This window comes from Cherax quadricarinatus, unplaced genomic scaffold (assembly GCF_038502225.1).
Source record: "Cherax quadricarinatus isolate ZL_2023a unplaced genomic scaffold, ASM3850222v1 Contig2265, whole genome shotgun sequence".
Lineage (NCBI taxonomy): Eukaryota > Metazoa > Arthropoda > Malacostraca > Decapoda > Parastacidae > Cherax > Cherax quadricarinatus.
Genome location: NW_027197291.1, coordinates 706 through 15,662, shown reverse-complemented (window position 1 = coordinate 15,662; position 14,957 = coordinate 706). Strand labels below are relative to the sequence as shown.

The 14,957-nt window shown below is 38.3% G+C and overlaps 1 protein-coding gene across 1 annotated transcript in view; it reads left to right on the top strand.

The window, feature by feature from the left end:
- The window catches only part of LOC128702058 (glutamate receptor ionotropic, kainate 4-like), a gene marked incomplete at its 3' end in the record, with an annotated part of 49,680 nt that extends 35,768 nt beyond the window's left edge, over window positions 1-13,912 (top strand). Inside the window, exons 5-8 of the mRNA XM_070081300.1 lie at window positions 5,441-5,666; window positions 9,102-9,223; window positions 9,514-9,609; window positions 13,754-13,912. Of these exons, the coding sequence (XP_069937401.1) occupies window positions 5,441-5,666; window positions 9,102-9,223; window positions 9,514-9,609; window positions 13,754-13,912 (603 nt within the window). The remainder of the gene's footprint in view (window positions 1-5,440; window positions 5,667-9,101; window positions 9,224-9,513; window positions 9,610-13,753) is intronic.
- Between the last annotated feature and the right edge of the window lie 1,045 nt (window positions 13,913-14,957).

The following is a 14,957-nucleotide window of genomic DNA, read 5'->3' as shown; positions in this document are numbered from 1 at the left end:
ATAGGGGTGCGTAAAGCAACGCATGTTGCGTTGCCTGCCTTTCTGTCTTCGTGTTTGGCTTCCAGTGCATTAGTCAAGAAGATAGTGCCCGAACGCTTGAGAGACTTGGTAGGAGCTCAAGACCCCAGGTTTACTGAAGCAGCAATTCGGTGGGACACCCTTACAGACTCCTCCAGTAGACCAGCTCCTCCCAAACAGCACAAACAGTCCCACTGGGACAAACCGATCATGGAAAAAATCGCCAACACAATGCTCTCCAATGCTTCAGGAAAGAACAAAGCTCGTCTCCTGGCAGTGAAGGCACCACACTCAGGAGATTTCCTGTTGGCTGTTCCCAATTCCTCCCTGGGCACCCGTCTCGACCCACAGGCCATTCGGGTTGGTGTTGCTCTTCGCCTAGCCGCCCCCATCCTCACCGAACATAGGTGTATTTGCGGCAGGGCGACAGCTGATCAATTCGGACTCCATGGTCTCGTGTGTCACACAGCAGAAGGGAAGTATGCCAGACATGAGGAGATCAATGACATAATAAAGAGAAGCCTCGCCACAGCCCGTTGCCCAGCTCAACGGGAACCCCAAGTACAGAGGTCTGATGGAAGTCAAAAGCGTCCTGATGGAGCCACTATGCTACCCTGGAAGGATGGAAAGCAGATTGCCTGGGACTACACCTGTGCTGCCACATTGGCAGACACCTACTTGCCATACTCTGTAGTGGAAGGGGGTGGAGCTGCCAGCCACAGGGAGACCCAGAAGATCCGAAAATATGAAGACCTTCCCCCTTGCTATAACTTCATTCCAATAGGGTCGGAGACCCTTGGAGCATGGGGCAAGTGTGCTCTAAAGTTCCTCAAAGAGCTGGGTGAAAAGCTCATCACAGAAACCAAGGACCACAGGGCGACCAGCTTCCTCTTTCAGAGACTCAGTGTTGCGATCCAGAGAGGAAATGCCTGCAGCATTCTGGGCACGCGGCCCACCGCAGGGGAGCTGGGCGAAGTATTCGAGATGTAGCTCTGAGTTACCCATGTTGTTTTACTTTGTATCATATTTTTGTGAATGTTTCGTCGATGTATTTTGTCTTTAAATAAAATATATATACATAATATAGGGGGTGGTAGGAGAAAATTCTCAAACAGCTTCAGGGAGAATGTTGAGTTTTCCCTGAAGCAAGTTTATTCTTTTCTCTGAGGATGAGGGTCCCCATGACAGTTCTAGAGGTGGTACCTCCCTATATTATATATATATATATATATATATATATATATATATATATATATATATATATATATATATATATATATATATATATATATATATATATATATATATATTGCATAAAAATATAGGGATGTACCACGAACTTTGTTGGCGATCCGCATCCTCAGTGAAAAGAATAAACTTGCTTCAGAGAAAACTCAAGGTTCTCCCTGAAGCTGTTTAAATATTGTTATCTCCTACCACGCCCTATATTCTATATTCTGTGTATACTTTATTTAAAGACAAAATACATTAAAAAAATACAATAGAGAGTAAAACAACATCGATCACATCTTAGAGCCACATCTCGAATACTTCGTCCAGCTCCCCGGCGGTGGACCGCGTGCCCAGAATGCTGCAAGCATTTTCCCTCTGGATTGCTACACTGAATCTCTGAAAGAGGAAGCTGGCCGCCCTGTGGTCCTTGGTTACTATGATGAGTTTTTACCCAGCTCTTTGAGGAACTTTGGAGCACACTCGCCCCATGCTCCAATGGTTTCCGACCCTGTTGGGATGAAATTATATCAAGGGAAAAGGCCTTCATATTTGCAGGTCTTCTGTATCTCCCTGTGGCTGGCAGCTCTACCCCTTTCAGCTACGAAGTTTGGCAAGTAGGTGTCTGCCAATGTGGCGGCACAGGTGTAGTCCCAGACAATTTGCTTACCATCCTTCCAGGGTAGCATAGTGGCTCCATCAGGACGCTTTTGACTTCCATCAGACCTCCCTACTTGGGATTCCTGTTGAGCTGGGCAACAGGCTGTTGCGAGGCTTCTCCTTATGATGTCGTTGACCTCCTCATGTCTAGCATACTTTCCTTCTGACGTGTGATACACGAGACCATGAAGTCTTGAATTGATCAGCTCTAGTCCTAGCGCAAATACTACTTACGTTCGGTGAGACTGGGGGCGGCTAGGCGATGAATAAAACCAATCCGAATGACCTGTGGGTCGAGTCGAGTGTCCAAGAATTGGGAACAGCTAGAATGAAATCTGAATGTGGTGCCTTCACCACTAGGAGACGAGCTTTGTCTTTCCTGAAGCGTTGGTGAATATTGTGAGTGAAAAACGAAAGCATTGTGAGCGAAAAACAAAACATGGATAATACAGCGCCTTGGGAATTAAAAGCACTTAGGGTTTTCTCTAATAAAAGGGAGAATAGGTCTAATTCTGTGGTTCAAGAACCCAACACTGGTACCTTCCTCAAGGGGAAAGTGGAAGACAAAACTGTAACTACATTTATTAAGAACGCTAAACCACTTCGGGTATTACAGAGAAAAAAATAAGACTCAAAAGAAAAATAAAAGGAAAAACAAAACAACACAAAAATGTGGAAATCAATAAATGTGCAACAGCTCCGCTCTGGAAATAAACTATGTACTGCCACTGGTGAGAGGAGGAAGAGATAATCACAAGAGAGGAGTGACGAATAATGGTTTGAAGAAAATTCCTGGAGTGGAGATAGACATTCCTAAACAAGATAACACATTGGGTAGCCTTTTGCGGAGCCTCAAAACAGTGATGAAAGGATCACAGCCTGAAGCCAACGTGCAGTCTGACTGAAAACACCTAATTGGTCACCAGCATGGAACAAAGACCTTGCCAACTATTTCACAAATGCTGGATCAGAACCGAGAAATAGTTGGATGCAGGTAATTGCTTGCGAGCGAGTCCTGGATGTTAGCGTGCAGAAGAGCCCTTGTGCTAAATGATCCACAAAGCTTTCGAGTTTCATGAAATACAGTGCAACAAAATATTGCTGGAATAAAAAGAGCACAACAATATGTTCCTTTGATATAGTACCCAGAGAAAAATGTACATGTTTTGTCATGCACTCTGAGGTTGATCGGCCCATATTTAGAGGACTGCCTCTGATCAACTATGAAGTTCTGAGCTGCAGAAGTTAATTATTGTTTCTCAGCAGTTATTTTTTTAAGCAATTATCTTCAATTTTGTGTAACATTATGTATTTTAAAAAAGCAGCTAGTACTAGCCATCTACGTCAAGAGTGATTCCTTATTGTGTATAACGCAGTCTACAGTTCATCTATTTTCTTCGAATATTAATCACTCATTTTGACAGCTTCCTGAATCAGACTTGAAGTGAGCGAAGAAACACTAGTGTTAATCATAGTCAATCCATCCCAGAAACAAAAGTTCAAATTCTTGCGACATAACCAAAGGCATAATGAGTGTCGTGTAGCCTACCCGCTACAAAATGCATGATGACATTCAAAGAAATGTTAAAATGTATCTCCTAACCTCTCTTTCCATGCCTCTATCTTTCCACCCTTTCCACACTAGTGAACATAACAATATGTGTGTCTTGGCTCAACGAGGGTAATGGAGAAATATCGAAAGTTATGCCTAAAAGGCTCGTTAGTAGCCTAAAAACTGAAAGAACCGACCTTTAGTCATAACTGCTCACCCTATATCATGTAATCAATGAACTGGTTTGCACTCAGTTTATTCGCACGAAAGCATCATTAGCTCCCTGTTGTACGGTAACGTTTGCTGACAAACATGTGCAGTGCAGAGCAAATGTATGTTAAAAAACGACGTGACAATCTAGTGTTAATAAAACTAGTGATTTTATACAGTAAATGTTGTGTCTTCCTATCCTCTAGCAACTTCAATACTTGCATTCACCCCACCAAAAAAAAAAAAAAATGCAGCCCCCATAGTAAGAGGGATAAATGAGTTGGATAGAAAGAAGAAACACAAAGGCTTGCGGAGCATTTAAATATTTATTTGAACATTAAAATGGTATAAAATACCGACAGGTTGTTAGGTAAGACACATTTGCAACAGTTAGGTATCTTTATTTCGAAACGTTTCGCCTACACAGTAGGCTTCTTCAGTCGAGTACAGAAAAGTTGATAGAAGCAGAAGATACTTGAAGACGATGTAATCAGTCCATCACCCTTAAAGTTTTGAGGTGGTCAGTCCCTCAGTCTGGAGAAGAGCATTGTTCCATAGTATGAAACAATATGGAGATGAAGTGACAGGATGGAGCCTTATACATTGCCAAGAGGTGAGACGTAGGTCACTAGAAGAGGTAAGAACTCAGATGTTGAGAGGTCAGGTCCCTCTCAAATCCAGCCGTTCTCACTAGTAGAGGTTGTCGAAGTTGATTGCAGGTCTGTACCAAGATACCCTTGTGTTGCAGTGTCTGACAGATTGAACATTAAAATGGTATAAAATACCGACAGGTTGTTAGGTAAGACACATTTGCAACAGTTAGGTATCTTTATTTCGAAACGTTTCGCCTACACAGTAGGCTTCTTCAGTCGAGTACAGAAAAGTTGATAGAAGCAGAAGATACTTGAAGACGATGTAATCAGTCCATCACCCTATATAAGGCTCCATCCTGTCACTTCATCTCCATATTGTTTCATACTATGGAACAATGCTCTTCTCCAGACTGAGGGACTGACCACCTTAAAACTTTAAGGGTGATGGACTGATTACATCGTCTTCAAGTATCTTCTGCTTCTATCAACTTTTCTGTACTCGACTGAAGAAGCCTACTGTGTAGGCGAAACGTTTCGAAATAAAGATACCTAACTGTTGCAAATGTGTCTTACCTAACAAATATTTATTTAATGAATGCATTAGTGAATAATTTGTTATGGATTATGTAAAATAGAAATGGAAACTGCTCCGGATGAGTATCATTGTGAGAAGACTGAAGCTAACCCTTGTTAGGAACATTTAAAGTCCTACAGGAAAATAACTTTAACATTAATGACAATGTAATGTTTTATTGAAATGGGAAAAAATGCTAAAATAAGTAAATTATTGTGCTATGAATTATAAGTAGAAGATTGAGGCACTTATGCATAATATGGGAATCTTTATTGAGGAAACGTTTCGCCACACAGTGGCTTCATCAGTTCAATACAAAGCAGAAAGGTGTAAGGAGAGGAGAAGTTTGAGGTACTCAGTCCCTCAGCCTGGAGTCGATGTGTTCAGTCCATCAAGATTGATGGACTGAACACATCGAAATATAAGTAACAATAAATTGCTCTAAATTAAATATATTTTTTATTTCTTTAGGTAATTTAAAATTCTTGAATTCTAGTTGTACATAATAACACATAAATTACAACATTAAATTATATATGACCATAATTATGTAAAATAGTTTAAAATAATTAAAGAAACTTTCTTATGCGATTAATGGCACAGATGTGGTTGTTTATCGGCTTAATGATGGTCCTGATGTTCATCATCACTTCTGTCCTACTGGTGACCTACAACCGTTGGCACTTTAACGAGAAGACCTCAAGCGGTGCCGCTGGGACCATTTGTGAGCAGCACGGAGGTACGCCTGTGGCTAGCTTGACCAGAGAGGAACCCTGGAAAAATACAAATCAGGTGATGCTCTGGACTTACGGTGCGATGCTCAATCAAGGTAAGTCGAATCTTTATATCACGTTTATGAATAGGGATGAATACTTACTGTGAGACTCAGCATAGGAACTGATAATTCTGTTGAAACTCACAGAACGGGTGGGGCTTGAACCCCTAGGAAGTGATTCCTAAAAACCCACACGCGAGTGTATTAACCACTCGGCCAGCTGGCTTTCGTGAGTCACGATGCTTCCGAAAGTAACTAGATATATTTCAGTCTCTGCGATCCGAGAAAGGAATCCCCGTATTTTATTGCCTAAATCCTTTGTGCCTCAATGCATGCGACTTTAATAGTGGTGATTATAGCGTAAGTTAATAATGTAGGTAATAATTAGCATGGAAAATTTTAAGGAAATCAGAAGAGGCATTTATAAATCATCACAAGGAAACTAATATTTAATTTACTAAGAAAAAGAGTAAATAGCGAGATATACAGTGTCAATTGAACTAACAAACCTTTCACAGAGACGAAAAACCTTAAAATATGCAAGCATTAAAATTGAAGCCACTTAGAGGTTGCATTTTCATGTCATCATCATTATGGAAGAGTTGCAGTTAATCAGAGGTGACTTTGTTAAAGAAGACACAGATCATTCGATTTTTCATTTATTATGGAAGCATGGCATCTCTTAAAATTTTCTGTGTCCATTACCTTTAAAGAGCTCCAAAGATGCCACTGCCTATGATATCAAGAAAATCAAACAAAATGTTGGTAAATTTACCAGTATGATTATATATATGGCCAACTCGATACTCAGTTGTGATTAGATTTCTCAACTCTTCTCCAAAGGACAAAATGGTATCATCAAAATGCTTCTCTTTACTTAGTCTGGTAGATCCCTGAAGACTTTTCAGCTGCTGGACATCATGCTATAATGATACTTTATCCTGGAAGACCAGGTGAAACATTATATGCAATACCATTTACGCATATTCACAAAAAAAGTCAAAATCCACTTTTCATGTAAAATCTGAGATGTTGCCACAATCAGAGGACGCTGAGTATTTCATAGTTTGCAGGTTTATCCTCCAGAGCAGAGAAGGATGGGAATGGAATCAGACTTCCTCAAGAGTTGTTGGAACAGCGGAAAGATAAGCTAGAACTTGTTGAAATATCTGTGAGTTGTCCACCTTCTTTTCTCAGCCTGATTACCTGTCCTTGACTAATGTCTTCCTCCTGATGTGGCTATACAAGAGCTTCAGGTCAGACTTGACTTTCGATGTTGACTCATTTCCTGAAATTCAATGAATGTAACTGTACCAAAACTCAGTATGCAGCACTGCGATGTACAATGTAAGAAGCTGGAAATGTTGTGAACGAGCGCATGTACACACTGCCGTGGTATCAGTTGCTGCAGCTCGCCAGAGAAAAATGTGGATTAATAGTGAGACTTTCTGTTTTCAAAATACAAAAATAAGAATATTTTGATTTTGAACTTAACTGTGGTTATTATGAAATACAATTTTTAAATTTATCTTAGTATCTTCATTACTATCAGAACCAATAATAAAAAATATAGAATATTATCGAGTGTAATACAAAGTTATGCCTTTGTTTTACAATACAACATTGTCCATGACAGTATTTACCTATTGGGATTTTCAATATAAAACTTTAAAACTAATTACTTTTGAGCGAAGTATTTTGTAGCAAACAATTTTATCCAAAGAGTTTTTGTGTAAACGATACTATCACCATCATGACAGTATGGTGTATCACTACAGAGGTGATGATGACAGTGTGGTGTATCACTACAGAGGTGATGGTGACTGCATGGTGTATCACAACAGTGGTGATGATGACAGTGTGGTGTATCACTACAGAGGTGATGGTGACTGCATGGTGTATCACAACAGTGGTGATGATGACAGTGTGGTGTATCACTACAGAGGTGATGGTGACTGCATGGTGTATCACAACAGTGGTGATGATGACAGTGTGGTGTATCACTACAGAGGTGATGGTGACTGCATGGTGTATCACAACAGTGGTGATGACGACAGTGTGGTGTATCACGACGGTGATGATGGTGACAGTATAGAGTATCACTACAGAGGTGATGGTGACAGTATGGTGTATTACTACAGTGGTGATGGTGGCAGTATGGAGTATCACTACAGTGGTGATGGTGACATTATGGAGTATCACTACAGAAGTGATGGTGACAGTATGGTGTATCACTACAGTGGTGATGGTGACAGTATGATGTATCACTACAGTGGTGATGGTGACAGTATGGAGTATCACTACAGAGGTGATGGTGACAGTATGGTGTATTACTACAGTGGTGATGGTGGCAGTATGGAGTATCACTACAGTGGTGATGGTGACATTATGGAGTATCACTACAGAAGTGATGGTGACAGTATGGTGTATCACTACAGAGGTGATGGTGACATTATGATGTATCACTACAGAGGTGATGGTGACATTATGATGTATCACTACAGTGGTGATGGTGGCAGTATGGTGTATTACTACAGTGGTGATGGTGGCAGTATGGAGTATCACTACAGTGGTGATGGTGACAATATGGTGTATCACTACAGTGGTGATGGTGACAGTATGGAATATCACTACAGAAGTGATGGTGACAGTATGGAGTATCACTACAGTGGTGATGGTGACTGCATGGTGTATCACAACAGTGGTGATGACGACCGTATAGTGTATTACTACAGTGGTGATTGACAGTAACGCATTAAAAGTAATATTAGCCAATACCATTGGTAAACGTATTCAAGATTACGTAAAAAATGATTATAAATTGTAAAACAGTTGCCCTATAGAAAAATCTTTTGTATATCGTTGGAAAAGTAATTTCAGTCAGATTTTTTTTTATAATAGGTCAAAAATCACGTATTTGTGATATTAAATTAAGGTGAATGGAAATCATGAAACGTACGCTCCGTGAGGCGGCCATGTTGACTTACCACAAGTCTTGACCTTGGCTAATATTTTCTCACTTTTTTTATGTAAGAATCCTTTGAGAGAAAGACTATTTCAGTTATCTCAGGTTTACCTACAATTTTACTAGAGTATATTCACAGAAACAAAATTTGGAATAGCGTATGATTTTTCATAGAATTTGATTACCTTTACTATATACAAATGTTGGAAATGCCGATTGGATGATGCGTTCTCTAGTTGTGAGCAAAATAAAATAGAAAAATAGGAGGAAAAAAAGAATTAAGGTACCCCTTCAGGGATACTTAATAATTTTATTAAATCTTCTACTACGTCTTCACCTGCAACCAGAAAAATTATGAATATTATACGAACCTTCAAGGTATATAATAATTCGATATTGTGTTTTATTTAGCAATATGTATTATTAACTGCAATCATTTACTCTAGATCATCAGAATACCTAAGCTAGAATATGTTATGAATAAGGTGCGATGTTGTACTAACCCGAGCCTTGTGTATGGACAGCCCTGTCCTGGGTACCTTCAAGCTACACGGAGAGGGTAATAGGCACTCTCTGGCTCCTGGTTGCTCTCATTATCTCCACTGTTTACTGCAGCAACCTCATGGCCATGATCATCATTCCAAAGGTCAGTCCCGCAAAATTCATTAAGCAGATTTACTGTTATACAGACAGTGTAAACTTGAGGCAAGTATAAACAAATTCAATGTATTTACCAACATATTATTACCTGAAAACAAAGATGTTCAGGAAAATAAAAGTTAAAATAACTGTTCAATTAAGAGTATGAAAGCTACAAATGCTTCTTCCTAGTTCTCTAATCGAAATTTTTTCTGATTGCACAATGAATATGGTTATATATATATATGTTTATTAACTGAAGAAAAATAAAATATATTTTTAATTTTAATTTTTTAGGTAAATATTCCCTTCACTAATCTGGAGGGACTGGTTGACCAGACGAAAATTCCGTATATTTTGGTAGGAGGGAGTGTTATCTCCACCACACTACAGGTACATGCAAGACACCGAAAGTTGTTACATCAATCCCCGCACAGTACCTATCAACCCTGCACAACTTTATACCTCTGCATTTTTGGTGAAATTGAAGGTTCCCTAATGAATATATATAGAGTAGTGAGCATATTAATTGGGACAGTGATAAAATACATCATTTATTTTTAAAATCTATTATTTATCTGAAAATTACACGGCAGTGATATGACAGATAATTGATTTAATAATAGATATGACTACTCTTTGCTTTTATAAGCATTGTTACACGCTTCGGCGTAGAATCGACCAATGTTGAACACTTTTTGGCAAGTTCTTCTTCGAAGTACCAAGTCCTAATAACAGTAGCAATTGGCTTCTCCACATTTGAACAGTTCTGTTTCGCGATTTTGCGTTTGTTTATTACCCATTGATTCTCAATTTGACTGAAGTCAGGAGAGTTTCCAGGCCAATTTAAAACGCTTAGTCCATATCAGGAAAGTCTGTAATTACAATGGGCAGCAAATGAGTCTTCATGATCACCTTGTATTTGTCACTGCTCATCGTTCCTTCAGAAATAAAAAGCGGAACATCTTAAGTGGTGTGAGGGAAAAGTTAGTGAAATGGGTTTATGGTCGTTCAGACTCCTGTGGACCTGTTAGTTAGTCAAGCGCACTGTCATCTAGCGGCCGCCTTGAAACTCCAGGTTTCCTCAGGTCTGAGTTTCTTTTGCTTTTACTCCTGATAGCATTAACCTTACCCGGAGTGGGTTGAAGTCTGGGAAGCACTTCACCTCCACTCTTGTGATCTGGTAAGGTGATCTGCAAGGAATATTGTTTAATTTTTTTGGCATTTTAACCTGGTTAATAGTAATGACATTGAAGCAAAATTACCACAGATTCTCTTTCTTCAGTGTTATAATTAAGAACCATCGTATAACCAGTGTTTTTTTTATTATCAGCTCTGCTGCTGCCGTGGTTATCCAGGGTAGACGCTAGATATATAGGAGCTAGATCCCGGCCGGCGTTACATAGTGACACATAGCAACTCCTCAGCACTTCTTTGATATCTTGAGTCAGCTTCATACATCTACTCAACTCTCTACTACCACCGCCTATGCAGGACAAGACGATTCTCCTGGACACAGGATCTTAAGATCTCCCTGAAACCAATGGCGACCAACCTTTTTTAATTTATTACATTTTAATTTTTTTCATTATTATTCTTCGTAGAAATCATTCATTATTTAATTTTACATACAGTGGAACCTCTGGTCATGAACGCTTCCGAGCAGAAACAAATCGGTTCACAACCAAAAAATGTCGCCAGATGTTTGTATCTGGTCACAACACATAATCGTTTGCCGAACAAACACAGCCGCGCCAATTTTCACATTCCTCACCATTTCTTCGCAAAGCGCCAATTTTCCCCACTTCCTGTGATTATGACCACGATAAATTCAGGTTAGCAATGTTTTATCAGCAGGTAGTGCCGAAACAGCTTCTCGCAGTGCCAGTACCCAGATAGGGCTTGCTAACATGAATGGTTCATGCCCCCTTCTCTCCATTCTGTTAGTGTGACTTTGTAAATGGTTCAAGTCGGACCGAAACGTCCGACTTGAACGAAAAATGGTACAATAAGCAATAGTTTAACGTCAGCTCCGTCACACCCATGTTTTTTTGGTAAATATTTTTTCTCACTTGTTTGTTGGGCTATCTTATTGAAACTCGGGGAATGTATGATGGAAAGCCACCTCAACGTACACCAAAAATGAAAGAAATAGGATGATAAATAGCGTAGTTCACAGTTCAGCCATTAGATGCTCCTTATAACTCTTAGGACTCGTGCAATGTTAGTTTTCTCTGTTATTCAAGGTTTTCTCAATGTTATTTAAGTGTCTTTCATTTAGTTTACTATTACACTGCGCATCCTATGGTATAATTAGCAATTTATATGGTTAAAAATCTTAAAAAAGCAATATTTACATACAGTTCGGAGGGGTATGGAATGGATTAATCGAATTCACATACAATCCAATGGGGAAATTAGGTTCGGGTCGTGACTCGAGTTTTGGAACGAATTATGGTCGTGACCAGAGGTTCCACTGTATTTCTGATCATGCGGAAGGCATCCCCTTGACAAGTGGGTGTTTTGGCGCTCGTTGAATGAGTCCATTCCGAAGGGGTTCGCCTTTGCTCTGTCTCACCATCGCTGTTATGTATCCATGTACTTCAATATGCACCCCATTTAAAAATATAATTTTTCTTTTTTAATCTGTCTGCCGTACATCCCTTATGATCGAGTGACCACCGCAGCCGTTTTTTCTTCATAACTGGAGGTTCTGCCAACTTCAATACGCCAGTTGAAACCAAATCTCTCTTTAGGTCTTTGTTGTTTTTTGTGACCCTTCACACTATTGCTTATGATAAACTTGTTGTTGTGAGAAATTGTCTTGCATTTCCTTCCACATCTTCGTCGACCCAGCACACAACAATCACCAGTGCCGTCATCTCTCTTTATAATCCGACCAGTAGTTGACTTTGCTAGGCTCAAATTTTCGGCGATCTGTCTGATACTGAAATCAGCATGTTTTATAAGAACTACAATACTTGCGCGCTTCCTAGGTGTTACAACCATCATGAATTTCAGCAGTAATCATGAACAGAAAAGGAGAACTTCGTGAAACCACGTTCTTCGAGCACACTTGCAAGAATAGCCTTACAACTCTTCTGAAAAGAATAGAACCCACATTACATTAAGCCGGAAACTAAGACATATTTTATGACAATCGTAAAATTTACTCCTGTCCCATATAATTTGCACATTACTGTAAGTACCTTGTCTGGCCATTATCAAAAAATCGAGTCCCTTTCCCACATAATGGTGACTAACCCCAGTATTTCATATGTATTTTTTTGTGTCTGTCTTCTGTATGTTATTAAAAAAAAGCCAGATCAGGGACGACACGATGTACAGTGTAATTCATTGAAACGTTTCCGTTTTCGTAATGCATTTAAAAAAAACACGTAAGCTGTTTTTAACTCTACGTTATAAATGTTTTCAAAAAGGTCTTATACATCTTGAACAATAACTGAAAGTCAAACCATACCACGAGTGAGGTTAGCACCCGCGATCAGAGAGTGTCTGATCGCGGGTTCTAACCCACCCGTGGTATAGTTTGTTTGCAATCGTGTCATTACGATTTCATGAGTCATGTTGAACTGAAAGTCAGTTTGTAGATAACAAAAGCAAAGTTATTTTTTTTAAATCAAACCATACTTAACTAAAGAAACGGAAAATATAAAATATTATAATTCCACGTTATTATATAGAAAATGTTGCAAAGGAGAAACAAATTATGCTACAGTATAATAATCAATAAGGTATTTCCTGAAATGTGATGTCTTTAGTGGTTATCGTATTATTATTCTTACTTTATCTGTTTGGCTTCCTATAAGGTTTCTGTGCAATAACAAAAGAACAGATCTTCAATTCCTCGCTATATATACATTGGTGGTGTCATTTACCAAGAGAAAAATTAGGATGCTAGTGGGATGTGTAGCTAGCACTTTAATAATTATAAACATGGCAATAGCGTAGAGGGTTTTAGTACATCCAAGACACTTTAAAGTAACATGGAGAGTCTAATTGACAACCTTTCCCTTGGTTTACAAGTTTTTCATGATAACTCTAAATTCAGTGATTAAAAATGTCAAAAATCTATCATCCAATCCTCCGTACACCACCATCCTGTTGATTCAGTTGGGTCAGCACCGAATTTCCTGTTCCTTCTCTAACTAACTAACCACCCTCCGTATGTAGTCCTAAATTTCAAGGGCAGACCGGGATTTATTAATTTATGTATTTTTTAACGTTTGGATTATTTTCATTACTGATTCAGGACTTTTCATTTCTTCATATTGAGCTGCTGCCACCAATATGCCCATAAAAACATTAACTTTTCAAATCTATATTTGTTAATCGGTCTGTTTTAGAGATGACAGCAAAATTACACATGATGGTTACTTTTTATTTTTTACCTATTCATGTATCACTCCATTTATTTATTATCACTCTTATTGTAACTATTAATATAATCAGCATTATTATCAATATTATGAGTGGTAATATCTGTACTGTTTTTTAACGTGTCTTGGGATTGCAGGATGCTGACAATACCTCACTGTTCGGGCGGGTTTGGGCCAGGAAGGCAGCGTTATTATGGACTTATGAAGAAGGTGCCAGGATGATATTGCATGAAAGATTCGCTATCATCGTCGACCATACAACCATCCTGAACTTACTACACAACTTGTTCTCTAAGGTACACCATCGTGTCTAATCGAAAATATTGAATACAGGTGTAATTCATTGTAATCCATTGTCACAAAAAACTGTTGAAAGTTCTTTTTTTATGCGAAGATAACATTAAGGTTTCATTTTACGTGAAGATAGCATTAATGTCTTATTTCAATCTTCTTTCCATATTTTGTACTGGAATTACAACTGGACAAGAGTCTAATTCTCTATTTATTCATGTAAGAGATTTCAACAAGCCAAGTGATTTTCAAAAGGCCAAGAAAATTATACCAAGCAGGTCTATGGTTGAAAGAAATATGACTGAATCAAGCTTCATATAAAATAGTATTGATTTTAATATGAATAATAGTTTAAAGTTATTCAAATTAGATTCCTTTATAATTAATAAAATGGTTTGGAGAATTTAAGCTCTGCTTGAACAGATCCTTGACACTTCTTGGATCAGTTTTTCTTTTTTTGGTTAGTGCAATTTTTTCAGAATATCTTCTCTCATAAGCTGCAAACTTTTAAAATTCGTAAATCTTACTTAGAGAAAGATTCACGTTATTATTGAACTGTTTTTGTGTTGGTGCCATGAACTTCAAATTTGGATAACGGTTTCAGTTACTAGTGCTATTATATTTAGGAGAAGCTCTAAACTCGTAGGGGTTATACAGCAATTTATAAATATAAGACAGTCAAATTCAATGCCATAAAGTGAAGGTCAAGTACAGGTTCTTGAATCAAATGCTTCTCGTCGACATCAAGGAACCTCCTATCATTCCATAACTTGGGAAGGATATTTCTGGTGTATTTTATAATGAAAAAGAGTTGGAGTGTTACTAGGCTGTATAGATGCCAATATTGTTATTTAAGTGAACGAATTAGAATAGTTTTCTGTTTAACAACTACAGAATGTATATTTTTATTGGCCCCTTTTTTTTAAATTCTGAAGTATCTTAGAGTACAATTTTGACCGTTATTAAACTGTATGGGTAATAATTTTCCAATTTTTAAAGAGCATATTATATTTTTTATTTTTGTATAATGTATTATGTACTCTTATGATA